The 26198-nt window shown below is 54.7% G+C and overlaps 1 protein-coding gene across 2 annotated transcripts in view; it reads right to left on the minus strand.

Moving 5' to 3' along the window:
* The window catches only part of FBLN1 (fibulin 1), a 78988-nt gene that overhangs the window by 51946 nt on the left and 844 nt on the right, over positions 1-26198 (minus strand). For both annotated transcript variants that reach the window (XM_032646146.1, XM_032646147.1), the window contains exons 2-4: positions 11944-12046; positions 5116-5251; positions 2819-2990 (exon numbers count right to left, since the gene is read on the minus strand). In XM_032646146.1, coding sequence (XP_032502037.1) covers positions 2819-2990; positions 5116-5251; positions 11944-12046 — 411 coding nt within the window. The remainder of the gene's footprint in view (positions 1-2818; positions 2991-5115; positions 5252-11943; positions 12047-26198) is intronic.

Consider the following 26198-nt stretch of genomic DNA (forward strand, 5'->3'; position numbering starts at 1 on the left):
TGTAAGCTATTATATAGAGAATGAATAAACAACAAGGTCCTACTGTAGAGTACAGGGAACTATATTCAATATCCTGGGATAAACCACAATGGAAAAGAATATGAAAAAGAATGTGTGTGTGTGTGTGTGTGTGTGTGTATAACTGAATTACTTTTCTGTGCAGCAGAAATTAACACAACACTGTAAATCAACTATACTTCAATTTTTAAAAAAGAGAGAAAAAAAGAAAAAAAAAGAATGTTTAACTTGGGGACTCTTCATTCACTTGGTGCATTCCATCCCAGCAAAGCCCAAGTCCCTGCCATGTGCCAGGCACAGGCCAGGGTGTCCAGACCTCATCCTCCGAAGGACTCATGGTAAGAAGGCCAGGAGGACTCATGAGAAACTATTTATCACTCAGGTGATGAGGTCATCAAGATTTTCACGGCATTTTTCAGGAGCCAGCAAGCCTGGCAAAGAATGCCAGAAAAGGAATCTTGAACTGAGGCTTCCACAGCCTCAGTCTCCCAATCTGCAGAATGGACATAACCAAGATACGCCCTAGCACAGTTCATCCCCAAGGAACAGGGTTCTTTCCCCCATCTTAGACCAATACTTTGATCACTTATAATATAGATTATTAGAAAAACTAAGATAAGAAAACAGACATGTAAGTCCCAATTTTATATTTAAACAGACATGTTACTCTATCAAATGCTTATAGAAGTTTCTAAAAGCTTACTCCCAACTTCTGTACGTGTTTTGTTGCAGGCCAGCACTGGTCTGTGGGCCCGCTACGGTAGCACACAGTAGGCCCACAATAAATGTCAGTGGAAGAGAGGAAAGCAGGTCTGTGTCTGGGTGAGGAGGAAACACAGGGAAGTCCTCATAGAGACACTGAGGAAAGTCTGAGGCAAGAAATGAAGCAGATAAAAGACGAGGGAGAAATAAGACATCTGGAGCAACAGAAAAGCTCAGAGATCATTAATGAAACAAGACATAAATCAACAAAAGTCCTCCCTGGAGACACAGGAGAAATTCTCCATCAGTATGAAGAATTTGAGTTTGTTTAAAGTGAAAATGTCATCCATGATTTCAAAAGTCAAGGAAGGAGCCAGAATGGGGTTCCAATCCCCCTTTATGACTAAAATATCTGAAATCAGCCCCACGGCGGCCATGGGGCCCCGGACTTGAGAAATCAAAACAAAGAATGAAAGACTGGTCGTTTGACCGAGGACCCCAAAGCCACATGAATGGATGGCCTGACTTAGGGACCACTGGTCTGTGAGCTCGCCCTTCCGAGCCCCTTCCTGCCCCTTTCCCATTTTTAACAGAGGGCAGACGGAGCTCAGAGTGAGAAGGCAAAGGTCCCAGTCACGCAGCAAGCTTGGGGCAGAGCAGATGCTTGAAATTTTCCAGGGCTCTTTCCATTATGGCACGGGAAACCATTGCATAAGTGGAAGAGATGATTAGACAACCAAGAAGTTTCCTGAACCATGTAACTGAATCATGAAGCCCCAAGGTTTCAGGATTGATGTGGCTTCAGACAAATGGAGGGTGGAGACTGAACTGGTGGACACACAGCTGGGAGCCCTCCTGAAGCTGCTCTTGGGGTCATTTGCCCCTTTGCTGAATAAATATCTAGTGTTTGAATGCTCACAGCCTGCTATTAATGAGTGTTGCCCCTGCTATTAACGAGTGGTGCCCCCTGCCTCAGCTCCAGATGGAGAGATGGCACTGGCCAGGCATCGGAAGGCCAGAGCTCTCCCTCCTCTGTATGTCAGCCATGTGATCGTTTTTTTTTTAATAATTGTGATTTTTTTTTAAGATTTTTTTTTTTTGATGTGGACCATTTTTAAAGTCTCCATCGAATTTGTTACACTATTGCTTCTGTTTTATGTTTTGGTTTTTTGGCCCTGAGGCATGTGGGCTCTTAGCTCCCTGACCAGGGATCGAACCTGCACCCCCTGCATTGGAAGGCGAAGTCTTAACCGTTGGACCACCAGGGAAGTCCCCTGACCACGTGATCCTGAGTGCCAGGTCCTCATGTGTGAAACAAGAGCACGGCCAGCCACCCACGCTGCCCAAGGCGGTTGGAGGGATGGGACGAAATGTGATGGCAAACACTTTATACCCCTTCTCCCATTTAATCCCAGCAACCTGAGGAAGTAGGACTCTAATTATCCCCTTTTCACAGATGAGGGAACTGAGGCCTGGATACACCAATTTGCCCCCCAAATACATGTCAGGACAGGGACATGAACACAAATTTGTCAGATCCCAGATCCCAAGTCCTCAGTTTCACTCCAGGACAGTGACAAACGTGAAACTGCTCTGACAACTAGAACCAGTCTCTTCTGAGTTAAGGCAATGGTAAATGTGCATGCCCACACTGCCTGTGATGGTCAATTTTATGTGTCAACTTGGTTGGGCCATGGTGCCCAGATATTTGGTCCAGCACTAGTCTGGATATGGCTGTGACGGTATTTTTTAGATGCGTTTGACATTGAAATCAGCAGACTTTGAGTAAAGCAGATTGCCCTCCATCATGTGGGTGGGCCTCGTCCAATCAGGTGAAGGCCTTAAGAGAAAGACTGACCTCTCCCAAGTAAGAAGGAACCCTGCTAGCAGACGGCCTTTGGACTCGAGCTGCGACATCAGCTCTCCCCTGGGTCCCTGGCCAGTGGGCCCACCCTGCAGATTTCAGACCTGGCAGCCCTCACAACTGTGTGAACCCATTTCTTAAAATGTCTCTCTGTCTCCAAGTCCTATCGGTTCTGTTTCTCTGGATGACCTTAACTAATTGCACTGCCCAAGAGGGAAGAAAGGGGGGAATTACCTGCTTCTTGAAGGTCCCCAACGTCCCCCGGGGCAAACTCTGCTGTCTCCTGGCCCTTGACACAGCATGCCCGGAAGACCAGCCCACACTGGTAGCCGACCATGAGGCTGTACTCGCAGCTCTGACCCTGGGCCTGGGCCGCCCTTCCCAGCAGGCAGCAATGGCAGCACCTCTGCAAACACAGGAGGAGACTCCCGTTGGGGAAGCCAGACACAGGACACAGCGGATCCCCACGGACCTCTCAGCCCCGCCGTGTTAATGCTCCCTGGACGGTGATGACATGTGCCTGACCTGGGCTGCATCTTCTACATGTTGGCAGGAAACAGCAAAGCAATCCAGGCCCGAAGCCTGCTGCCCCCAAATCCCGCAGGTTCTGATTTTGAAAGGAACCTTAAAGGGCCTTATCCCAGCACACGCTCCATGATACCTGACTGCCCCCCAATATCCCTGCCAGCCCAGCTTCCACCTCCAGGAAGAGGGGGTTAGGAGAGGGCCTTCTGGGGCTCACACAAGAGCTCCCTAAGGGTCCATGACTTCTGCGTGGTCTGAGATTTCTCTACCACGCCTGGAAGGATGAATATGCACCTTGTCTCTTCCCGCACTGAGTGAGGGTGGTTCAAGCAGCAGGAACGGAACCTCAAGCCTGGTCATCAAGTGAGGAACAGAGTTGCTGCCTGTCACCTGGACCCCAGTGTTTCCAAAAGTCACAGCTGAATCCCAGGGACAACATTCACCCTGGTACATGAAAAGCCCCATTTCAGTCTTTATCATTCTAAGAAAAGCATAAGAGCTTTCCAGAAGGTCCATGGCAGGAGCAGAGGAGGGGTGGCTTTGCTTGAGTTTCGTAGAGGTTGACGGGTCTCCCATCCACTCATTCTACAGCCTCTGCTGCTGGAAAGAGTGGGAGCCTCAGTTACCTCCCCGACCTTTTAGGCCATGAGGCCCCCTTCCCGGAAACACAGACCACACATCTGCCAAAGCCATCCGTTTCCACTCCCCTTAGAAAGTTCCATGCCTCTCTCTCAAGTCGGGGGACACTGGCGGAAGTGTGTGCGGGGCAGACAACGTCTGCAGAGCCCCAACCCTTCCTGGGAGGCAGTCACTGAACACATAAGGTCCTGGCTCCTAGGCCCCCTTGACCAGATCACCCCCCCTCGCCCCCGCCACCAGCTCTCTCACACCAGAAGCCTCCTCCCATGAAAGCCCACAAAGGCTGAGGGGCGGGCAGAGGGGCTCTGGACCCACAGCTCCTCTACGTGGAATCTCCCTACACATTCCGACCTGCGTGGAAAGAGAATCCCCGGAAAGGAACCCACACACCCCGTCTCGGGATCCAGACTTCATTCCAATGCTTGCTCCTTGAAATTACTGCAGGGCCTTCCTAACTGGGAACGGGGGCATCTTTCTTCCAGGGAATTCATCTCTGTCACCTGGCACCTCCAACAGAAACCCAGATGTCCAGGTTAATTAACTTTCCAAACCTGAGTGCCTTCTGGTCGGGTTGTTTTTCTCCCTCAGTAGGTGGCAAGAGAGGGACAGCCTAGTTTATTTGCAGTCTTCAGACCTGGGAACGCTCTCAGTAACCTTTCCACATCCATGCAAAGATGCAGGCCTTCCACAGTGACAGAGGTCCTGAGTGACCTGGCCTGGACTTGGAGTCCCAGGATGGATTACGGCCTTCATTCATAGCTGACTTTTGGGCAGGGTTCCCTCTGGGCCAGATGGACCACACTCCCAGCTCTGCCTCACCAGATCCCTCCCTTGCTGGTCCTGAAGGGACCCCTGCTGAGAGGCCACTTTGGAGTGTGGGCCTCTCTGAACCTCAGTTTTCTCTTCCAGGGCGGTTATGGAGGTCACGTGTCATCAGAGGCGTTGGTGGGGGCCCATCCTGAACTCTGACTAGTTCGGGAGAGCAGAGAAGCTGGAGGGCCTCCGGGGTGGGGTGGGGAATGCCTATCTGAATTGAGAAGAGGTTTCAGACGGCCCTGAGCCCAGATAACCCCTGCTCTGACCTCCACATTCCTGTTTGAAGCCCCGGGACTGGCAGTCTTCAGGGCAAGGCTGGGTCACTCCATCCCTGTTTCCCCGGTGTCGGACAGGGCCCGGGGTGTTGTCCAGGGTTTACTGAATAAACTGGAGGAGGTGGGGAGACTTGAGTGTCCCTCCTCCCGCCCCGAGTCGAGCACGATGCACTGCTCATAGGAAAGGCATCTGAGGTCGGGGGTGCAGAGAGGAGAGCGCCCCAGGCCTCCTGCTGAAGCAGTGGCTGCTGAGCTGGGAGGGGCGCAGGTCCTCACCTTCACGAACATGGCCTCGAGGCTGGTGTTGTCCCCATGCGGCATGGTGCAGCCGTCCTGCTCGTTGGCCAGGTTGATGCCCGTGGCACAGTGCAGCTCCTCTAGCTGGCTATGGCAGCACTGCTCCTGGACCATCCTGTGGGCAGAGGGGGCAGGCTGGCCCAAGGGCTCTGTGGGGCGGGGGGCCCACCAGCTGGTACTCAGGGCCTGGAAGCAGTAGCCCCTCGGGGATGGGAGCTCTGTCATCTTTGGGTGTCCCCCCCTTGCCCATCCCCTCCATTCATCCACAGACACACACACAACGCCTGCATACAGAAAGTGCCCAACAGTGTTTAATTAGAAAGACCGGACGCAGGGTGGTAACTGGGAGTGGAGTCGAGAGCCCCAGTTGTGTGGCCAGAGCTCCAGTTCACCTCTCTGACCTCTGAGCCTCAGCCACAGAAAGTTCCCACCTATTTTAAAAAACAAAAACAGCAGATGGCTGACTCTGGGCCAGACCTTCTGATCCTTTATCAAGTTGAATCCTTCCCAACACTCATCTCCAGTTTCCGGAATCAGAGGAAACAGCTCCAGAGAGGCGGAGTAGCCTGCCCAAGGCCACGGAGTGAGGGATGGTGGCAACGGTGACACCGGGCCGTGGCATCCACGTCTCCCGGCCCCGTTGGGAGCTCCGGGAGGAAGGTCCTCGGAAACCCGAGGACACACGTGCACAAAAGCTTATGTCGCCAGAAGGACCGTCACCTCCCAGGCTTGGTCCCTCATACACAGCTCCAGGTGGTGAGGGCAGGCAGGTGATGGAGCGCAAGGTGTGTGATCACAGGTGTGGCTCCCACCAGACCCCAAATAACCCTGGCTTTGGCCAGAGCCACCAAGGGCAGGAGAAGCCGTCAGACCTGCACTGGGCCGGAGAGGGAGGGGCCCCGCTGGGCTCCATGTGCTGCCAGCCAGGCTGCCTCGGCCCCCAGCCTCCACCCTATGGGGCCAGAGCTCTGCACCCGGCTTCCCGTGCACTTCTAGAACTGCCCTCGGGCTCCGGGATGGATTTGTCTGCAGAGAGACCTCCAAGATACTGCGGGTTTGGTTCCAGGCAACCACGATAAAGTTAGTCCCATGAATTTTTTGGTTTCTTGGTGCATATAAAAATTATGTTCACACTGTACTGTAGTCCAGTAAGTGTACAATAGCATTATGTCTAAAAAAGCAATACATACCTTAATAAAAAAAAAAACCTTCCTTGCTAAACAATGCTAACCATCATCTGACAACGCGGAGCTGCCACAAACCTTCAATTTGTAAAAAAAACACGCAAACTTCAAAGCAATAAAATGAGATATGCCTGTACTCTGCTACCACACATCCACTCGTGCTCTCAGTGGATTTGCAAATGACAGGCATGTCACTGCATTATCAGGGAGAGCAAGCAGATGTGCATCCATTGATCCATTCGCTCAAAGATACTTATTGGCTGAACAGAAAACAAGCAGTGTGGAAAAATGGGAGCCCTCATGCACTGTGGGTGGGAAGGTAAAATGGTGCAGTATGGCAGGTCCTCCAAAAATTTTAAATAGAATGACCATAGGGGGCTTCCCTGGTGGCGCAGTGGTTGAGAGTCCGCCTGCCGATGCAGGGGACGTGGGTTCGTGCCCCGGTCCGGGAAGATCCCACATGCCACGGAGCGGCTGGGCCCGTGAGCCATGGCCGCTGAGCCTGCACGTCCGGAGCCTGTGCTCCGCAACGGGAGAGGCCACGGCAGTGAGAGGCCCGCGTACCGCAAAAAAATAAATAAATAGAATGACCATAGGATCCAGCCATCCTACTTCTGTGCATAAACCCGAAAGAATCGAAAGCCGTGACTCAAACAGATATTTGCACACCCACATTCCCAGCAGCGTGATTCATAATCGCCAGAAGACGGGAGCAACCCAAGTGTCCATCAAGGAATAGATGAGCTAAATGTGGTCTGTACATATGATGGACTTGGATTCGGCCTTAACAAGGAAGGAAACCTTGACACATGTTACAACATGGATAAACCTTGGGGACAGTAAGCTAAGTGAAATAAGCCAGACACAAAAGGATGACTACTGTGATTCCCCTTATATGAGGGACCCAGCGGAGTCAAATTCATAAAGACGGAAGATAGAAGGGGTGGGCTGGGGGAGGGGGGGTAAGCAGGAGGTTTTGTTTCATGGGTACGAGTTTCACTAGGAAGATGAAAAAGTTCTGGAGATGGATGGTGGTGATGGCGATAGAGTGATGTGAGTATACTGAACTATACACCTAGACATGGTTACGACGGTACAATTTGTGTTATGTATATTTTAATGCAATTTTTTAAAAAAATGTGGCTGTGGCCCTACTGTGTGCCAGACCTGTACAGAGGCTTCAGGGACAGGGAGACGGATGGCCTGGTGGGGAACCTCAGCCTCCCACACCAGGGGGCTTCTGGGGCAGCAGTTACTAAGTTCTACCCTGGTGGGGCTGGGCGTCCAGAGAGCTGCTCTCCCCTTGCTGCCGTTCAACTTGGACAAGCATTCACCTGGCTGCCTGGCTCACCTCCTTCAGGTGCTGGCTCAGACGTCTGTTCTCAGCGAGGCGTCCCCAGACAGCTCTATTTAAAATTGTAAACCTGCCCTGATCAGGAGACCCTGCCTCCTGTCCCTGGGCTTTCCGTTCCCATGACACCTTGTGCCTTCTTACAAATGATAGACTTTCCCATGCCATCATCTGTATCCTCCGTAGAAGAGATTTTGCCTATTTTGTTCACTGATTCATCTCCATCTTGTCCAGAATGCCCTCAATACGATTTGTGAAATAAATAAACGAAGGGGTTCAGCGAGTGACTGGTAGACTGAAAGACAGCATCTGAGGATCCGCTTTAGGTTTTGGCTCCATGTGTATCCAAATTCCTCCGAGAGACTCGCGGGCTTAATTCAACCCAAGGTTTGAGGCAAATTTATATTTGGGTCCTAAGGCATACGGGGCCCTTGGTCGAGGCCAGAATGCATGGCGATGCGTGAGTTGAGGAGACGATCGCCCCCAAACGCGCCATGTGTTAGAGGCTCAGGCAGAGGTCGAACACGCCCGGCTGGAGTCCATGTGTGCAGAGAGGGGCTGGCCCCTCTGCGGTCCTTGCCAATCCCCTCGTCTGCCAGTGGCACCAACCCCAGGCCTCTTGGGCCCCACAGAACCCTCGGTGCCTTCCTTCCTCGACTCTACCCTGGAGGCTCGGCCTGGGGCTCGCCCACCCGTGTGATCCCATTCTCCTCGTGCTGAACTTAGAACAGCACTGAGCTCAATAAAGATTTGCCGAATGAACGAGGACTTAAAACTGGAGATCCCGGCAGAATTCCACTTCAAAAGAAGAAAAATGATACCAGAACTACTGAGTTAGCAAGCGGCCGCTGGTCTCTGTTTCTTGTATCTTTTTTTTTTTTTTTTTTTTTGCGGTACGCGGGCCTCTCACTGTTGTGGCCTCTCCAGTTGCGGAGCACAGGCTCCGGACGCGCAGGCTCAGCGGCCATGGCTCACGGGCCCAGCCTCTCCGCGGCATGTGGGATCCTCCCGGACCGGGGCACGAACCCGTGTCCCCTGCATCGGCAGGCGGACTCCCAACCACTGCGCCACCAGGGAAGCCCTGTTTCTTGTATCTTTTACCTATTACTAGGAAGAGGACCCTCTTAAAACAGATTGGATTTCTGACCTGCTCTCTCCCTTCTCTGCCTTCATTAAAAGCGATAACCCTGAACTTGTTAGAAAATCCCTGCTATCAGCATCGCTGCGCTGCTTGTCACTCCCCACTGCACACGGCCCTGCTCATCCTAGCACCGCGGCTCCGACTTGGGGCTCAGAGTCATCTGTCGTGTGCCGTCGCCGTCCCCGTCCACTGGGCGAGGAAAGCATGGAGGGCTGGGGCGGGGCGGGGGGCGGTTCTTGTTCTCCTGAGCATCCCCTACGGTGGCACCCAGTGCTGCCCCTGGAATTAAAACCCAGTTGTGTTCTTAGATGAGCTGCATCTTACTTTGAGCCCAAGACCACAAGCTTGGCCTCTGACCTCTGCAGATGGTATGGGGTTCAGACCCCGACATTAACTGACAAAGAGGAAAGGGTGCAGGGCAGGCTGGAGGGGCAGCAGGCAGCACCTAGGCAAACAGGACCGGGGTGCGGTCAGAGTCCAGCAGCCCAGCGGCTAACTCACTCAGAGGCCTTGGACACAGACGCAGCCCTTGCCCGTGAGTTCAGGGACAAGTCCACCGGCCTCCCTGGGCCTCGGGGAAACAAAAGGCCAATCGCTGGCAGTCAGCGTCCTGGGAGTTGAACAACACGTCTTGAGGACCCTGTCATGTGGAAACTCTCACTATCCAGCCAGAGTTCCCTTGGGTCCCACGTGATGAAGTGAGTGGGCCCCACTGGAAACATGTCAGGGGTCAGGGGGAACCTGGACTTGCACCCATATCTGCCCCCAAGAGAGAAGACCCTCCCTCTCGGCCATTCAGGTGATATGACTTACGTTTCAGGAAATCTCTGAATGCGTGTTTGAAGTTTACAACCCTGCCCAAAATGTAGATCATGGACCGTAATCTTGATGTTCCGACCACCTGGCCTTTTGTTGCAAAAACTCCTATATATCCTGGCTCCCCCCTTGCCTCTTTGGAACAGTTTTCTCAGCATTATCTGAGATACTGTGTCCCAGGCTTGAAGTCCTCAGAAAGTCCACCAAATAAAACATAACTCTCAAAAAAAAAAAAATGTAGATCATAACACGAATGCCTGCTGCATAGCCAAAAAGGCAGCTTCTCTAGAGTCTGGAGCCCACTGGGGATTCAAGATATCTCCAAAGCTCAGTCAAGACACTGGTGAGTAGAAGTCAGTAACAAATTCAGTCATGACTAAAATCCAAATTCACAAGTGGGGCCCAGAGGCCACTGAGTCGCTGACCTCAGTTCCTCCTTCTGTCCGTTGAGGGGTCAGCTGGCTGACGCCTCACTTTGTAAGCCTTTGATTTACAAACAGGGCTCCCCGTTTTGGGCTGAATTGTATCCCTGCCTCCCACAATTCTATGTTGAAGTTCTAACCCCAGGACTTCCGAATGTGACTTATTTGGAGATTAAATGGTCATTAAAGAGGTAATTAAGGTTAGGGTGGCCCTAGTGCAATCTGCCTGGCATCCTTATAGGATAAGAGATTAGGACACAGACACACAGAGAGGGGAGACCACGCGAGGACATAGGGAGAAGGTGGCATCCCCAGGCCAGGAGAGATGCCCCAGGAGGAACCAGCCCTGTTGAGACCTCGATCTCAGACTTCTGTCGGCCAGGCTGTGAGACAGTAAATGTCTGTGGTTTAAGCCGCCCGGGCAGAGGTATCTGTGCCGGCAGCTTGAGCAGACACATACAGCCCCACAGCCTGGCCTGGTGGTCCCGGCTGCTTCCCTCGCCTCGGTCATTATCACAACCCCGAAAGGAAGCTACCGCTGTCCTCCTTTTACATCTGGGGAAACTGAGGTTCCAAGTTGGCTCAAGTCACACAGCCTGAAAGCCGGCCCAGAAGGGTCCCCGGGGCCCGGCTGCCTCTCAGAGTCCAGTCTGCAAACAGAACGCTTGGCGCTCACCACCCAGCTTCGCTCCGCAACTGCCAGCCACCCTCTGACGTTTCCAGCTCGAAGCCACGCTCGGGAGCCAAGATCCCGGCTCTCACTCATCAGACGCGCCATAAATCCTAACGGCGTGGTCTCCCAGTCAATTCAAACAATCCGAGTGCCCTGTCTTCCCTTCCTTTGTTTGGTCTATAATGCTTTCGACTTTTCAAGAATTTCCTAAATCGAGATTTACATCCTCCGTCACTGCTGGCAGGCAGCAGCCTCTGCTCGATGCCAACACAAATGCAAAACTCCAGGGTGAGGCAGACAAGCCTCCCCTGCACATTCCTTCCATGGCAGCTCTCCACCTAGCATCCCACAGCTCCAAGCGTCTAAGCAGCTTAGACTCGGATTAGAGGCAGAGAAAATGAACGGATGTCAAGTGATGGAATGCGTTCATACCCTCGCCTCCCCCTCAACCTCTGCTCCCCAGGCAAGCAGATCTGGGTTCAAGTCCTAAGGCCATCACCTACCAGCTGTGCGTACTGGGGAAAGCTCAGTTTCCTCATCTGTAAAATGGGATCAGTAACAGGGTGAAATGAGACGAAGGGCAGCAAACGCCCAGCACAAAGTCGGTGCTTCTTAAAGGCTCGCTATTATTTTTACGGTGATGATCAACATTACATACCTTTATTATTTATTCTACGCTTACATTCTCCCAAAACTTTGAGGGAGCTTGAGTCAACTGAGGAAGAGAGGAATAAAACTAGTTGATCCAGAGGCTGGCTACTGTATAAAGTAGGCAACGGTCTGGCAGAACTTTTGCTCTGGGACTCGCTCGTCTGCGTTTTCGGGGTCTGAAGGTGGCCCATGCTTTTATCTGCAAAGCACTGGCAGTCACACGCTCTCATCCGCCGCCCCCAACAACCACCCCCTTGCTGGGTGACTTGGCCACACTGCCCAGGTGCGGCAGCGAGGGCTACAAACCCACATCCCCTTGCTTGCAGCCTGGTGAAATGACGGGATGCCCCGGCATTGCCAGGGTGGCACGGGAAGGGTAAGCGGAGTCCCGTACAAGGCCCGTGGGAGCACAGAGGAGGGACGCAGGGGTCACCAGCCCCCCACACCTCCCGCAGCCTGGCCCTGGGGGCCCAGCCTCTCCCGGGGGCCTGGCACCCACTGTCCCTTCCTCCCCTGCTGTTGTCTAGAAGAACACTATTCTGGTAGCACAGCGGCACTGGCAAACATACCTGCATTCCTTAGATTCCGAGGCGTACGGCATTGAGCAGTCCCTGTGCTGAGTGGCCATTCGATGTCCATCTGCACAGCAAGCCTCCATAGGGACGTCTGCGCCTGCCGTGCAGGGAAGAGAACAGGGTGACTGACGACAGGTGACTCACCTCGGACCCTGCCCAAGGTCCCCTTAGACGGGCGGCCCCCTCAGGTGGCCGAGAGCGCCCCCTCCCGGCCGCACCATCTGGACACCCCTTCCTTAGGTCTCCTCTACAGCATCAGGACGGGGCCCGAAAGGGCCGCGGCACATCCGGTCCCTCAGTCACTCGACAAACGTGTACTGAAAACTCCGCTGAGTCGCAGGCTGGGAGCACACACTCCGCTCCTCCTAGAAAGGCCTGAAACCTTAACTACTACCTTCCAAATCCAATTCTGACGGGGCTGCAGCTCAGCACCGGGACCCCTGCTCCAGCCAGATGCCAGAAACTGGGATGGGGACCTGCCCAGACGGGGTCTCTGCCTTCGCAGTCCAGAAGAAAGAAAGACAGGGGTTACTGACAAAGGCACGGCCGAGCTGCCTTCCAGCCCAGCAGGTGGGTATCCAGGATGCTGCCGACCCCACTCCTATGGGGTCACAGATGGTTTCTATCACTAAAAATGAACAGTGCAGAACTGGGGAGGCCTAGAGGTGTCCCCCAAACTGGGACAACCAAGGAAGGCATCTCTCGAGAGTGGGGAGCGAACACCAAGGAAGAGGTACAGCATGAACAGAGGACAGAGGAGGGAACCGTGATGCGGGGCCTCGAATGCAACCAGCCGGCTCTGCGGAGAAGCAGAGAGCCAGCGTTTCCGGGACCCACTCTGTGTTCTCACTTCATCGCCGGGGCCACTTTCTAGGAGAGCATCAGTCCTCACTGTACGGGTCGGGAAACTGAGGCCGGTGATGGTCTCTGCCCTTGCTTTGTCACAAGGTTGCCTCTTTGCTCACAAAAAGGAAAGATGGAAGGCTCAGGTGGGTCCAGCAGCTGGGGCACCCACGCCCTCCAGCGCCCAGCCCGGCACTCAGCCCCACCCAGGCTGCTGCCCCGCTGGGCCCCTCGGCTCACAGGAAGGAGGGGACCCCACCATTCCCCAAGGGAGGAGCAACCGAGTACCGAGGCGCCCCCCAGCGTCAGTTCCACCCGCAGCCGGGAGGGGGCTGTTGTTAGTGACAACAGCCTCTGCTCCCAGGCAGAAGGTCACCTCTCGGCAGGACATTTCAAAATTGGGCGCTAAGAAACGCCACGGGGGGCTTCCCTGGTGGCGCAGTGGTTGAGAGTCCGTCTGTCGATGCATGGGACACGGGTTCGTGCCCTGGTCCGGGAAGATCCCACATGCCGCAGAGCGGCTGGGCCCGTGAGCCATGGCCGCTGAGCCTGCGCGTCGGGAGCCTGTGCTCTGCAACGGGAGAGGCCACAACAGTGAGAGGCCCGCGTACCGCAAAAAAATAAAAAAAAACAAAACGCCACGGTTCCTCACGGCTGGCCTTCCCGTGCCCCACGGGGTAAATCCCGCCGGACTTGGCAGCGTTTCCTGGCACCAAGGGCCTTGGGTGTTCTGTTTGAGCTCATTATTCTTCCAAGGCCCAGCCCTTGGGGTGGCCCCAAAAGAGAGGGTCACCCCAGGGCTCAGCACGAGGCCAATGCGTCCAGAAACACCGGCTGTGACGGCTTGCCCGCAGCCACCTCGAGCACCTCTGCCGACAAACTGCACCTGGAACACGGTGCCCCTGAGCTCTGGGCTCACCTCCAGGGAGACACCCAATGGGCGTGGTCCGAGGCTGGGCTGGGCATTTCTTTTTTTTCTTTCTTTTTTTTTTTTTTAAGCAGAGGTCTTCTTAGAAGCCCATATGATTTAAATTTATTTATTTATTTTTGGCTGTGTTGGGTCTTTGTTTCTGCGCGAGGGCTTTCTCTAGTTGTGGCAAGCGGGGGCCACTCTTCATCGCGGTGCACGGGCCTCTCACTATCACGGCCTCTCTTGTTGCGGAGCACAGGCTCCAGATGCGCAGGCTCAGTAGTTGTGGCTCAAGGGCCTAGTTGCTCCGCGGCATGTGGGATCTTCCCAGACCAGGGCTCGAACCGTGTCCCCTGCATTGGCAGGCAGATTCTCAACCACTGCACCACCAGGGAAGCCCCAGGTACTTCTTGAACCAGGAGGAGGAAGGGCCTTGCCAGGTCCCCCAACGATGACAACCTCAGCCCCATCCGCAGCCGGGGGAGCTCGGAGTGGAAGATGCACTGCTGCATCCTCGCTCTCTCGGGTTCCCCCAGGCTGGCAATAAGGGTGACAGTCCACCCCAGAGCCAAGTCTGCCGGTCCACTGCCTACCGGCCGCTCGGCCCATCCCAACCTCAGCTGTCCCCCTCCACACTTCCTGATGATGCCATCTGGTGAACGTGGGGGGCACCGTGGGCTGGGGGTCAGATATAATTGGCATCACCGGCTTCCCAGCCCCAAACAGCGAGGTCCCTCATCAGGGAGAGCCTCTCGGTTACCGGGGTGACCTCCAGGGGCCCCACTCATTCATTCGTTCCTTCCTTCATTCTTGCTCCAGTTGATTCTAAGGGAAGCATTCACAAAACGCAGGACCTGACCTGTCACAGATAAAACATGGCCTGTGGTTCACCTCCAAGACGACTGTGACCCAGCCACGTGGCCTGGCAGAGGCCAATGTCCCCTGTGCTGTACCCCTTCACCCCAATCCCAGCAGGGCCCGCCTAGCTCTCCCGCCCACAGTCTCACGCCTTGTGGCTCTCTCAGCCCCTCTGGCCCCGGCCCAACCCCCATCCAGTCTCTCCCCCACCCCCGCAGCCCGCCTGCCCACCAGCCCGGCCTGGAGCAAACACAATTGACAACATCTGTCTGCCTCGCCCTCCCTCCCTCCCTCCCTCCCTCCCTCCCTCCCTCCCTCCCTCCCACCCATGCAGAGCTAGGCCTCCCTCTCGGGCTCAGCCCTCAGCCCACAGCCAGCCCTCAGCAGCTACAGGGGTGAGTAGGAATGCCAGCTTCGGAGCCGAACAGGCATGGGCCCCAATCCCAGTTCCAGCGCCTTCTTGCTGTGTGACCCTAGGCAGGACACTTCACCTCTCTAAGCCACAGCTTCCTGGACGGCAAAACGGGGCTCACAGTACCTTCTGAAGGTGGCTGAGGAGAGGGATAAAGCTTATAAAGTTCCGAGCACACAGGGAGTCCCAGTAAACAGTGGCTGGATTACACGTGGAAGGAACAAAGGGAATTTTGCTTGCCGTTGTCCGTGAAGAATGCGGGAACCAAGGCCCTGTCTCGGGGTGCAGAATGGCCCAGGGATGAGTGGCAGCCCCTCGGCCTCCCTCAACTCTGAGAAAGGCAAGCACAGGTGAAGCTCAGACTCCTGGAGCTGGCTCAGTGGCACGAGAACTTTGTGCCCAAGCTGTAGAAACGTTTGGAAATGATTCCCACTGGGGAGCCTGGAGCACTCTGAACCTTATTCTCAGAAGGACAATGAAATGTGACATCTTTCGCTCAATCCAGAAACGTGGAACATCCCCAGAATGCCCCAAGCAGCCATAAGGCTGGAACTCCCAGTGGCCGGGGTCAGCACACCCTCCTTGGGCAGGATGCGCCCCCTCTCCAGCCAGGGGGAAGTTCCTGCACTCCCAATCCGAGGGGCCACGGGGCACCCACGGCCAGGCTGGATGGGACGCAGCAGAGAGGTCAGAGCAGACAGGACAACGCTGTCCTCATCGTAACAGCCGGACACATGAGGATCCCCGCAGAGACAGCCCGTCCATTCACCACCTCTCACCCCCTTAAATTCCTTTTTTATGCCACTGTGCCAGGCACAAGGCGTCACACTGTTGTATAGAAGTAGCATCGTCTCCAACCCACTCCCCCGCCCCCCCCCCGGGCATCTACGTTACTTCCGATATTTCACTATGGGAACAAACAGCTCTGGGTTGAGCATCTTCTCCATCTGTCAACCTTGTCCTCAGATTCTAACGATCCCAACTTGGCTCTTCTATTGAAACCACGTTGAGTATGACGGTCTGGTTCTACGGGCCATTATTTATCTTTCCTTATGTCCTGTAGAACAACCGTTATATATGCAGCCTCGGGTTAAAATTACTTTGGGGAACTAACTTCCCCATGATTGTTGTTTTTGGAAGCTGAATGCCCAACACTGAAAGGAATCCTTCTTTTAATTTTTTTCATTGTTGATGACATTATACTGAGTGAAACCAGTCACAAAAGGGCTGTATGATGCCACTTATACGAGGTCCTGACAACAGTCAGATCCATGGAGACAGAAAGTAGAATGGTGGGTGCCAGGGGCTGGGGGAGGGGGAGGGGGAGTTAGTGTTTAATGCGGACGGAGTTTCCATTGGGGGAGATGAAAAGTTCTGGAGACAGATGGTGGTGACGGTTGCACGGCAATGTGAATGGGCTTAATGCCACCGAGCTGCACACTTAAAAAAGAGCTGAAATGGTCAACTGTACGTTATGCGTAGTTTTAAATTTTTTAATTGAAGTAGAGTTGATTTACGATGTTGTGTTAATTTCTGCTGTACAGCAATGTGATTCAGTTATACATATATATACACTCTTTCAATATAGTCTTTTCCATTACGGCTTATCATGGGATATTGAATATAGTTCTCTGCGCTGTACAGGAGGACCTTGCTGTGTATCCATTCTATATATAATAGCTCACACAGTTATGCGTGTTTTTAAAATGCATTTTAAAAACTGAGCTTTTGTGTACCATTTTGTAGCACCCTTCACTAGGAAAGGAATTGTACGTTCTGCCGATTAAGTCACTTGCCATTTTCAATCGATGTTGTCTTTATGCACTAATCTGAATACCGGCAAAGAGGATTAATCTGGGAAACTGTATTTTACAACATCTTTGTAGAGCAGTTTGGTAGAGAATGCAATGTTTTCCAAGGCAAGCTATGAGACCTCAAATGGGAAGGGTGAAAATATTAATTAAAATGTAAATTGTGGGACTTTCCTGGTAGCGCAGTGGTTAAGAATCCGCCTGGGCTTCCCTGATGGCACCGTGGTTAAGAATCTGCCTGCCAGTGCAGGCGACATGGGTTTGAGCCCTGGCCCAGGAAGATCCCACGTGCCGCGGAACAACTAAGCCCGTGCACCACAACTACTGAGCCTGAGCTCTAGAGCCCACAAGCCACAACTACTGAGCCTGCATGCCACAATTACTGAAGCTTGCGCGCCTAGAGCCCATGCTCCACAACAAGAGAAGCCACGACAATGAGAAGCCCGCGCGACGCAACGAAGAGTAGCCCCCGCTCACCGCAACTAGAGAGAGCCCGCGCACAGCAACGAAGACCCAACGCAGCCAAAAATAAATAAATATATATTTTTAAAAAGTAAATTGTAACTTTGCAACCAAAATAAAGATGATTTAAAAGTTTAAAAACAAAACAAAAATCCCCAGGGATCATTTCTCCCCCATGCAGCTGGGGCAGTGGCCAGCAGAGGGTGGGACAGGTGGAGGAGAGGCAGAAAGACCTAAAGTTCAGACTTGCCCTGGCTTTGACCTCCTGCATCACTGCGGACACCGTGGCTTGTTCATTGTACCTGCGGGGTCAGGTTGCCTCTCAGTTCTGCCCCATCACCAAACCGGGGGTGACCTGAAGCCCAAAGAGGCGCCCCTCTCCTGTCCCCACTTGTGGACATGTCCGTCGACGCCCCCCCTCAGCCTGTGCATCCTGTCACACCCCGATGCGGCACCTTCTCAGTGCCGGTCCGCCACTCCCAGACTAGTGGGGGGAGCGGCTGGGTCAAGTGACTGTCACCCGGGAGTGTGACAAGTCCTTTGGCAGATGGGGCCACGGAGCATGGGGCTCGGGCTGCCCGAGCCCAGGGGAGATGGGAGGGAAGGCTTTCTGGAGGTGATGGGAAGGCCCCTCTTCCAGCATCACTTCCCCCAACCACTCACAGAAGGAACTCTGTGACATCAGTGGAAGGGGAAAGAGGGATGGGGGTTCCAGGCTGTGGCCCCAATCTCTGACACAGGGCACATGGCTGGGCTGGGCACGGGGGGCAAGGAGACGACCAAGGTGTCACCCCACCTGATGCCACACACAGCAGCTGACAGCATCAGACCAACCAGGCTCACCAGCAGATCCCCCGGCAGCACCTCCCAAAGGGCGTAAAATTGAGGAAACCTCAGGCACAGACCCCGCCATGTCTGAGTGGCCCTCCTAAGTCATGTCACGAAAGAAACCTGGCGCGACAAGGCCATCACTGTTTCTTCTGTCCCCAACCCCGGGGAGCGCTGTCACCTACCCACACCCACCACGCGCTTACTGTTCACTCAACGCCCGTCCTTAAGAGCCCGCAGGTGCTCTTAAGAGAGAAGTGGGGCTTCGGGCGAGTCTGGAATCTTCTCCCTCAGATCCTTTCCCTCTCTGAGAAGAAACTTCAGCAGGGCACAGTTTCCATCTCTGGTCCCTGTTAATCTGACTTGATGAGATCCACAGAGACAAAATTCCTTGTCCTTCCAAAACCTGGGGCATTAAAATGCCCTCCATGTATATGAAATGCTGAGATATGAGATGGTGGTCGGTTAGCTCTCTATTTGGTTTTATTTTAATACTCTCATTTGGAAAAATAAAGAGTTGACGGAAGGCCCACGCCCCATCTGCTCCACGGCACTGTCTAAAGCCACAGCAAAAAGTCGGAGGGGGTCCCCGTGGGGTCCAGGACCCGCGTGGCTGGGAAGCCTGAGATGCAAGGAGATGCCAACAGGAAATTCCAACCCAACAGAACCACCCAAGACTCAGCCCACACCCCCAGCCCCTGCGGGGCCCCCCACCTCACTAGCCTGGGGCGCCAGCAGATGCCCCTCTTAGGACCCTTCCACATGCCAGGCTCTGAGCTTGGGGCGAGGGATCCAGAGTCATGACCCCGTTCTCAGGGAGACGACAAGCAACTGTCACCTGGTGTGTCCCAGTGCTTTTGCACCATTCTGTACGACTGGGATGAGGACAGACCCATCTCCCCTCCTCAAGGCCCCAAGACCTCCCCAGGAGGAAGCAGGGCATGCTGAGTCTGCTCTTATGGCTCCAGGCCCTGTCCTCAGCACAAGAACGGCTGGTGCCCTCACACCCTCCGACGCCAGCACCTGGCACAGAGAGACGGGGTCTCGGATAGAGCACCAGCTAAAAGGAGGCAGCAGGAGACAAGGACCAGAAGACACATCTCTGGGAAGGCGAGAAGCAATAGCTTCTACACTGCTCCCTCCAGGCGGCTCCCAGTGACCTCCTGGATCAAGCCCAGTGGACATGTGGGCCGTCCTCCCCCGGCCCGCATCTCTACAGCATCCCCTGCAGGACCCACCTCCCCTGGTTCTCCTCTCACCTCTCAGACCATGTATGCACACCTGTCGAGTGTCCTCTGCACCCGGCTTTTGGAAACTGAAGCTCTGCCAGGCTGGGTGGTCCTGGGTCCCTCCTCTCCTCCGGCTAGCTCATTCACACCCACACCAGTACAAAGGTCCTTTCCTCCGGGAAGTCCTCCCTAACTGCACCCCCCAACACACACACATGCACACACGTGAACATGGGGCAGACATGTTTCCTTTCTTTCGTGGTTTCTTTGCTCCCTGAACTTCCCAGCAATTAGCACAAGTAATTAACCAAGGGTGTACTTGTGCCACGAGGGCTGGACAGGAGTCTCATTCTGCACCCTGCCCCACAGCAGGTCCAGAGCCAGCACACAGTAAACGTCCATGAAGGAATGAATGGACGAATGATCTCATGTGATCCTAGCAACTCTATGACACAGGGGACGGGAAGAGATGAAGCAATTTGCCCGAGGCCATGGAACAAACACAGAGGCGGCCCGAAGGAGACAGTGGCTTCCCCCTGAAGCTGGACTTAAAAAACTGGAGACTTTTCAGTTAGAAAAGTGAGGCGGTTAGTTCAGTGTCCTGCTTAAGAATACGACGTGAGAGCCAAGCCGCCTGTGTTCGAGTCCTGTTGCTGCCACTTAGCAGCTGTGTGTCCACAGGCGCGCTGCCTGGCCTCTCTGTGCCTGGGTGGGGTGGGTCTCACACCAACAATGGAAAATGGGGATAACGACACGCGTGGCGCGATGGGTTTCAGGGAGCCGTCTTACGTCAAAACGAGTGGCGCACGTAGGTAACAAAACTTCCAGTACATTTCACTCCAGCAGGCAACACAATCCAAAAGGAAAAATAGGTTCAAGAAAAATCCTGGCTCAAAAAAAAAGAAAGAAAGAAAAATACGAGCTCAGCCCATTAGCATAAAAACACTGATAGCTAGCATCTAAAAACCCATCCTGGCCGTGTCCCAGCTACCACCCATGGCTCTGGGGACCCCTGAGGGGGTGGCTCTGGGGACCCCCCTGAGGGGATGCCACTTAGCCGCTCTTCTTCCTCAAACTGCCTGCGAGGGCTCAGTGCCGTGGCCCCTTGTCCTCTCCCCCCACTGCTCCCACCTCCCTGGGTGGCCTCATCCAGCCTCCCCTATCGGCCGAGACTCCCACACTTCTGTCTGCAGCCTGGTCTCGCCCATGAGCCCAGGCTCCACCCGGACGTCTAATAGGAAACTTAAGGCTTCCACACAGGACTCTGATCCCCTCCCCTGTCCAGCTTCTCCACCTCAGTCATTAGCAGTCACCATGCATCCAGAGGCTGGAGCCAAAATAACTGGGCCAGCATGAATTATTCCATCTCCCTCCCCCTCCACATCCAAGCCCTCAGTGAGTCCCGTCCACTCTACCTCCCAAACGCCCTAGATCTGTCCACTTCCCTCTGGTCCACAGATCCCGCCCCCCCCGCCCCCCCCGGCCCAGGGCATCTTTGGCCCTGGACCCTGCAGGAGCCTCCCCCCAGCTTATTCCACCTCCATTCTGGTCTCCCTATAATGCATTCACCAGGCAACACAGAGGGACTTCTAGAAGTGTGAGTCAAAGAATGTCACCCCCCCGCTGAGGATCCTCCAGCGCCTTCCCCAAGCATCTAGGATAAAATCCAGTCCACACCCTGATTTCTAAGGCCCTGCACGACTGCCTTGCCCCTCCCGCCTTGGCCACCCTCTCGGGCACCCCCCCTTCCCCTCCCTTCACACCAGCTCGCCGGTCCCTCTGGTACACCTGGTCCCACCTGGGGGCCTTTGTGCCGGCTGTCCCCTTCGCCCAGACGCTCTTCCCCAGGTCTTTTCAGAGTCGGCTTCTCGCCACTCACATCTGAGCTCAGGTATCACTTGCTCTCACTCGCTCCCTCCCTCCCCCAACACCCACTTGAGAGCCACCCGTGTCCCACTGTCACAGTGTGTTACAGTCACTATGGCACGGGTGCCCCCGATACTTTTTGTTAGTGCATCTGTTTCTGTGTTTACTCTTAGTGTGTGTAGTGGGTTCAACGGGGGCCCCCAGAAAGATATGTCCATGTCCTAACCCCTGGAACCTGTGCATGTGACCTTATTTGGAATAAGAATCTTTGTAGATGGAATGAAGTATCTCAAGATGAGATCATCCTGGATTATCCAGGTGAGCCCGAAGTCCCATGAAAGTGTCCTTAGAGATGCACAGAGGAGATGCAGGAGGAAGCCACATGAAGATGGAGACAGAGACTGGAGGGATGCAGCCTCAAGCCAAGGAGTTCTGGGCGCCCCAGAGCCATGGAGGAAGGGAAGCCCTCAGACACCTTGAACCCTTCACTGGGGGAAAAGAGGCTCTGGGCCTCTGGCCTCAGGAAGGAATAACCGGGCACCCTTGCCCATTGGATCCCCCAGGAAGCCGGGGACAGAGCTGGGCGGGAACCTGGTTTCCAGACTCCTGGCCCCGGCCGTGTCGGCCCAGCGCTCTGACAAGTTTCCTTGGCAAGGCCGGCGGCGGTGTCCCCATGGATTAAGCGGAAACAGGACTTAACAACTTCCAGGGCTGCTCTCTTCAGAGGCCAGGCCTGCCCTGCTGTGTCCAGGACCCAAGACCAGCCAAGAGTACTCTCCTTTACAGAGATGCCAGCAAAGGGGCGACTCTCTCTATCCTGACGACGGTTCTGGACCGCTCCCAGCATCCCGAGGCCACAGCCAGCCAAGCCCTGCAGCGGGGAGAGCACCACAGGCTCTGGTTCTTTGGGGGGCTCCTAGGCGCCACCCCAGATGGCAGGGAGGAGGCCCTGACTCAGGCCACACCTGAGGGAGAGGTGCGACCAAGCCAGACCCTGGGCTGGATGGCCCCGCCAGCACAGGACAGGCTCATCCACAGATCTGAACCAAGACGGGCGCTGTCGTCTGGGGGGCCACCTTCTGTCAAGCCAGCTGTGAGCCCCTCAAGGGCCCAGGCTGTGGCTCCCACTTCTGTGGTCTTCCCCCCACCCCCGTCCATTACCCCCCATAGAAAATGCCTGTTCTTTCAAAGGAGCCCCTCGTACACACAGCACTCGTTTCTGGCACTGAAGTGCCCATCCAGCTGAGTGGTTAGGAGCACGAGGTCCGGAGTCCTCTATTTACTACCACATCGTCCTGAGCAAGGGCTGGTTGCCAGGACTGGATTTTTTTTTTTTTTTTTTTGCGGTACGCGGGCCTCTCACTGTTGTGGCCTCTCCCGTTGCGGAGCACAGGCTCCGGACGCGCAGGCTCAGCGGCCATGGCTCACGGGCCCAGCCGCTCCGCGGCACGTGGGATCTTCCCGGACTGGGGCACGAACCCGTGTCCCCTGCATCGGCAGGCGGACTCTCAACCACTGCGCCACCAGGGAAGCCCCAGGACTGGATTTTAAACGCCCAAGATCACGGTGTTTTTACGCTAATGGGCTGAGCCAGTATTTTTCTTGAACCTATTCTTCCTTTTGGAGCCTGTCATCCGCTAGAGTATACGCTCTGGGTCTTAGTTTACATGCCTGTAAAGTGGAAATACCAGTAGTACCTACTTCATGGGGCTGTGGAGAAGGACTAAGTTAGTGAGTAAGTGTAAAAGACTTCCAATTATCATAATTTCCTAGGGCAGAGAGTTTCCATTCTGTTTTTAAGGAAACAGAGCAGAGAGCGTGTGGGAGTCCGTCAAGCTCTCTCCAATCACTTTCAGGGCTGGAACCAGTCTCCTAACCCTGGTCAAGTGCTGACCCCCAGCAATGGGTGGGTCGGTGTAGGACCCTCCTGTCCCAGCCTCTCGTTATGACCAGCCTGGGGCTTAAAAGCAGTGACCAGTGGAAAGAGTGCTGGCCGCAAAGCACAGCCTCTGGTCCAGCCATGCCTGCTATGAGCTGGATGACTTGGCCTCAGCGCCACACCCTCTCAACAATGAGCTCCCCTCCAGGCTGAAGGGTCTCTGACCCCAGGAAAGTTGACAGAACGGGTGCGCCGCCCCCCCTCCCCCCGCCGTTTCATTATCTGGCCTCATTTGAGACCATTACAGGGAAACTGGAACCATATGAAGCCTGCAAAAGCATTATTAATGAAATTGTTATAATTTGATGTTTTGCAAAACAAAAACCTTTTATTATGTAAAACATACCGGCAAAATACTCCCTATTAGAACAGTTTTCCTGCAAAGCTGCTCCACCCACTGTGCCCACTGCTCAGAGCTCCACCTTCAGAGGAAAGGGCAGGGGGAGGTGTGTGCAGGCCGTTGGGGAAGGGGCTGCTGGGGAAGGGGCTGCTGGAAAAGGTGCTAGACACGGTGGTCTTCCCCAAGCATAAGGAGGGGGCAGAACTCCTAGAAGTCCCACGTTCTCTCTCACCTTCCGGACCTTTGTCCATGCTTTCCTCTCTGCCTGGGACACCCTCCCCACCCTCCTCCCAGCCCTCCTTCTGTTCCTTTACATCCCAGTTTGCATGCTGCTTCCTCCGGGAAGTCTTCCCTGACTCACTCCCAGTTGGAGTTGGTTTGTAATTGTTCGCTTTTCTGGATCTCCCGGGAGATGTGCCCCATGGGCAGAAGGGCCAGGTCTCTCTTCCTCCTTGCCATATCCCCAAGACCTAGAACAGTGTCTGGCACGGAGCTGGCCCTCAGCAGATATTTCGCGTACAGATGATTGAACGCCTAAGGAGGCCAGCTGAGGCCACTTTGCATGACCTTTACCAACACGGCTTTTGCATTCGACAGCTGCCGCAGGTTCTGCGGCCCTGTTGGGCCTCCTTCCCAGCTCCTGGCTGGGGAAATGCAGTTTTAGTAGTGCAATCTTGGGGAAAAGGATACTGTCCTATCCTACTCTAGGAAGGGGACATCACAAATAACAGATAATAATAATACAGCTACCATCACAGGCGTCGTCCTATGTTCTCTCCCTCAATCCTCCAGCCAAACTAAAAAGTTGGTCTCTGTTATCTCCATCTTACAAATGAGAAAACCACCAGATAAGCCCGTGGTTCTTTTCTGAGGGATGACAGACAAAGATGTTTGCAGTCCCACAAACGCTCCTGGCAGCCTGCTGGGTCCCAACGGTGAGTCACGCTCCCCCGCCACCATCAGAGGCGGCAAATGAGCCCAAGTTGGGAGTGGCCTTGGGCAGTGCCAAGAGGGGTCGTGACCCAGAGCTGTGGCTCCGCAGGAGAGGCCCTGGCCCTGCACCCTCAGGGCACGCTGTCTCACAGTCCAGCAGCCCCATCAGCATGTCCCGCCACTGCCACCCAACTGGGAAACTTCTAGGAGCGGCAGCGGTGCCGCCACGTGTTTCCAAGCTAAGTCCTCTCTCCCCTTTGTTCTCCTCCCAGCGATGTTCTCTGTAATCAGTCAGGAAGGCTGCCCGGCTGGAGCCAGAGGCCAAGAAGTCTTGGAGAAAACACAACCGTCTTTCCCAACACGGTTCTTCTCTCTACTCCCGCCCACCCTGGCTCTCAGGAAAACCCAACTGGACAGATGGATACAGGACAGACCCGTGGTTCCAACTCTGCCCCCTGGCACGAAAGTCCAGCCCCCTTCTGCGTTTCCGTGGCCAGGTCACCAAATGGGTTTCAGCAGATTAGCTAAAGGGCTCACCATCGAGGCCTTTTCCGTGATCACTTTTAAACTGCATGTTTCCTCTTGGACCCCGCAGCTCTACGGAGGGTGGGGACAGTGTCACCCTTGGCCTTACAAGGCTTCAGGGAACCTTACAGCTTCTGAGTTTGCAGGCACAGAAAGGAACAAGGCAAACCACACACTCTCTCTCTCCCCAAACCACACTAAACTTGTTGAAACTCCAAAGAGGGACCTCCCAAAAGAGACAAAGGACCACAGCGTTCTCGTCAGTGCGTAATTAAGGTTTCCTTTATACACTTCAAGTTAGGAGCTTCTCTGTGAAGAAGACGGCTGTAAACCGTCAGTCAGGCTTCAGCCTAGCAAGTCTCGGTGCTCCTTCAAAGCTGGACGCTGCCAGGCTGCAGGGGACCCTTCTCAAACAGCAGGCAGAAAAGAACAGCGATGGAGTATCTGGGGACTCGGGCTCAGGACAGTTCAACTAAGCTTTCTCTCTGCGCCTCAGTTTCCTTGGGTGTAAAATACAGGAGGTTCCGGGGCCCCTTCCATTTCCAAGAGGAGTCTTGTGTGGCCCCCAGTCTAAGGCCCCTCTGGGCTTTCACTCCAGCCAGGGGTCACCAGAATTCCCTTCTTTCCCTGCCTGTCTGACCAGCTCCTGCCCAAACGCCATCTCCTCCAGGAAGCCTCCCGTAAGCCCCAGGGCCTGGGATGGCTCTTGCTGCCAATGCTGAGCCCTGCACCTCCCCCCACCCCATGAGATGTACCCCCCCCAGACATGCCCAGGATGGAGCCGATGCCTGGAACAGCCAGAGCTCCGTGAAGGTCTGCTGCAGGGAGCCACTGAGCCAAGAAACCTCTGCACAGCTCTTCCCCCCGCCCCCCCGGCAGCCTCTCCGGGAATCCCTGAATCCTGGCAAAGCATTAGCTGAGAACAGTGACCTTTGACCAGTGACCTTTGACAGAGGCGGAGGGTGGTCCCCAGAGAGTTTAAAAGAAACTCAACTGAGCCAGAGATAAAGAATGTGGGATGCCAAGGGTGGTCGGGGCTCTTATCTGGGCCTGGCCCCAGGAAGGCTGGCCTGGCTAATGACTGATGAGCCACGGGTCAGCAGAGAGGTCAGAGGTCATGGCTGGGAGCTCTGGGCCACGGGTCTGCTGGTGGAGACCCCCTGGCAGCCCTCTGCCACCAGGTGGCTGGGTTTGGAGGTGTCCTGTCCCCAGCCACAGCTGAGAGCTGAGTCTGGAGCCTGGCAGAACCCCGTGTCTTGGGGTCCTCGGTGTCTCAGGTGGGCAGGCGGGGTC

Source organism: Phocoena sinus, chromosome 10 (genome assembly GCF_008692025.1).
Source record: "Phocoena sinus isolate mPhoSin1 chromosome 10, mPhoSin1.pri, whole genome shotgun sequence".
NCBI classification, from domain to species: domain Eukaryota; kingdom Metazoa; phylum Chordata; class Mammalia; order Artiodactyla; family Phocoenidae; genus Phocoena; species Phocoena sinus.